At 48.5% G+C, this 3,031-nt stretch overlaps 1 protein-coding gene across 3 annotated transcripts; it reads left to right on the top strand.

The window, feature by feature from the left end:
- Positions 1–1,343: 1,343 nt before the first annotated feature.
- gja8a (gap junction protein alpha 8 paralog a) lies at positions 1,344–2,666 on the top strand. Of its 3 annotated transcripts, none has more exons than XM_053329044.1 (2): positions 1,344–2,450; positions 2,568–2,666. In XM_053329044.1, exons 1-2 carry the CDS (start codon positions 1,344–1,346, stop codon positions 2,664–2,666), a joined length of 1,206 nt encoding a protein of 401 aa, XP_053185019.1. The 3 variants fall into 3 exon arrangements, with proteins under 3 accessions (XP_053185019.1, XP_053185021.1, XP_053185018.1); XM_053329046.1 differs by having other exon boundaries at positions 1,344–2,375; positions 2,517–2,666; XM_053329043.1 differs by having other exon boundaries at positions 1,344–2,666.
- The last annotated feature ends 365 nt before the right edge of the window (positions 2,667–3,031 follow it).

Genomic DNA, 3,031 nt, shown 5'->3' on the forward strand with positions numbered 1-3,031 from the left:
TTGTAGACCTGAAGATTTGAAAATCACATCCAGGTTGTGTGCAGCAACCTGGATGTGACTTTTATGAATCTGTGGTATCTTGGCAATCTGGGAAAAGCTGTATTCATGACATGAATACTAAACATATAATTAGTCAATTGATTCTATTAAATAAACTGCCTAAAATCAGAAAATACATTCCAATTCCTGACATAAGAACATTTATCTTATTTAAACTTTTAATCATTGTTAAAATTAACACACTGCTGCCTGCACTGAATAGTTGTATGAACAACAAAGCTGATGGTTGGTTGATGAGGACGTAAACTCTCCACTCTATCCACTGCCTGAGTTTATCAGTGACCTGCCACTAACATTTGGCATGGCAGCACAGCTGGAGGCACATCAACTGCTGCTGTTGATTCATCTACTGTGTTTCTACATACAGTATGTATACATACATACTTTATATGTGTGAGGAAGTTGCATGTATGCAGCTGGACTGCTCTGCTGTGGACCCAGTGCCCCGGCTGTACAGTGTCCATGTTGGTGTGGGAGCCTGAGGCCTGCTCCCATACATCCCCGCTCTGGCTCTGTTGATCCTATTGTCTCCTGCGTCACCACACGTCGCCCAGCAAATAAAGGCCGTCTGGCTCCAAGCTTAAATATTGCAGCAAACTAAAAACCAACCATCAGAGCCGATTCATTCACATCTGCTCAGTGGGGCGACAAGGACAGGGCTTTAGGTGGGAAAGAGGGCAGAAAAAAGTTCACTTTTCCCTGCCGGGTGCCAAGAGAACGGGACAGGACTCAACTTCGCCGGAGCCGCAGCTGTGGCAAGTTGCCCGTTTGATTACATTTAACCTATATGATAGTTTATAGAAGTGAGGACAACATATTACTTACTGATATATTTTTATTGGTTTAATTTGGCAGTTGTGGTGTGAGCTAGAGAAAGAGATTTTTGGGTTTGCACCTTTGGTAATGTTCAACATAGTTAATGGTGTTTACACTCAGAAAGGGCAGCCTTTAGTATAAGAAATCAGTGTGCTAAAATGTTTAATTGAATATTTGACTCATTTTTTATGTAAATTGGAAACAGAATGCTCGAACACCAGGCTTTCAACTTTTTGGAAGTGTCAAATTTTTCAGGGCTTTCTAACATAAATAAGTGTGGTAGCATGAAATTAAGGCTTAGGTTTGATTTTTGACAAGTTCCAGTTTTTCTCTTCTGCATTTCTTACTTTTGGCACTCTCTATTCCCCTCCCCCTGTCTGTCCTGTCTACCCCACCCTCCCTGTCCGTCTGCACCCTCTGTGTCCCTCCCTACCCCACCCTTCATTCTGCAGTGCTACGGACCGATCATGGGTGACTGGAGCTTTCTGGGTAATATTTTAGAGGAAGTTAACGAGCACTCTACGGTGATCGGCCGAGTGTGGCTCACAGTGCTCTTCATCTTCCGTATCCTCATTCTGGGCACGGCGGCAGAGTTTGTGTGGGGCGATGAGCAGTCTGACTATGTCTGTAACACACAGCAGCCTGGATGTGAGAACGTGTGCTACGATGAGGCCTTCCCTATCTCCCACATCCGCCTGTGGGTGCTGCAAATCATCTTTGTGTCCACACCGTCTCTGGTGTACGTGGGTCATGCCGTGCACCATGTCCACATGGAGGAGAAACGCAAGGAGCGTGAGGAGGCAGAACTTAGCCGGCAGCAGGAGCTGAGCGAGGAGCGTCTCCCTTTGGCACCAGACCAGGGAAGTGTCCGCACCACTAAGGAGACCAGCACAAAAGGAAGCAAGAAGTTCCGACTGGAGGGCACCCTGCTGAGGACCTACATCTGCCACATCATCTTCAAGACACTGTTTGAGGTGGGCTTCGTGGTGGGCCAGTACTTCCTGTATGGCTTCCGCATCCTGCCACTGTACAAATGCAGCCGCTGGCCCTGCCCCAACACGGTGGACTGCTTTGTGTCCCGCCCAACTGAGAAGACCGTCTTCATCATCTTCATGTTGGCTGTGGCCTGTGTCTCACTCTTCCTCAACTTTGTGGAGATCAGTCATCTGGGCCTGAAGAAGATTCGCTTTGTCTTTCGCAAGCCTGCCCCAGCCCCAGCCCAAGGTGAGGGATCGGCCCCCCTGCCGCCACAAGGGAAGAGCCTGCCCCCCCTAGCCATGCCCTCCCTGCCAAGAGCTAAAGGTTACAGGCTGCTGGAGGAGGAGAAAGCTCCCCCCGTAACTCACCTCTACCCGCTGGCTGAGGTGGGCATGGAGGCTGGCAGAGGGGCCCCGCCCTTCCAGGCGCTGGAGGAGAAGGCGGAGGAAGTGCTGCCCATGGAAGACATCTCTAAGGTGTATGACGAGACTCTGCCCTCTTATGCCCAGACCACTGGGTCAGTGGGGGTGACATTACACGAGGAGGAGCCCGAGAAGGTGCAGTTGGCCGAGGTGGAAGCGGTGGAAGCGGTGGAAGTGGTGGAAGCAGTGGAAGCGGTGGAAGTGGTGGAACCAGAGAGGGTGGAGGAGGTTGTGGATGAGGATGTGGAGGTAGAGGAGGCAGTGAACGGGGAGGTGGTAACTCCAGCTGAGGCAGGGATGGAGGCCACGGATACGATAGAAGACACCAGACCGCTGAGCCGACTGAGCAAAGCCAGCAGCAGGGCCAGGTCAGACGATCTCACTGTATGAACCTGTGAGAGAGAGCACATGTACACCTGCACACACAAAATATCAAATGTAAGAAAGCACACACACACCTAACTCAGCGCACACTCTTGAACAGGCAGGTCAAAAACCAAATGGATGAAAAACAAAATCAACAGGGATAGATTTTAAAAAAGCCCACAAAGACACAAGCAACAATTCTACCGAGCGACAAAAAAAAAAAATCTGAGTGTTTGTGATAAAAATGAAATATAAAAAGTAGAGGTTAAAGACGGGAGGAATAGTTTTTTTATTAAGTGTGTTCTTATATTTAAAAAATGTGGAAAGGACACATTTGCTAGGACGCAGGGGGGAAATGTTTTTACTTGATGAAAATCCATGTTCAATTT

Source organism: Scomber japonicus, chromosome 11 (assembly GCF_027409825.1).
Source record: "Scomber japonicus isolate fScoJap1 chromosome 11, fScoJap1.pri, whole genome shotgun sequence".
Lineage (NCBI taxonomy): Eukaryota > Metazoa > Chordata > Actinopteri > Scombriformes > Scombridae > Scomber > Scomber japonicus.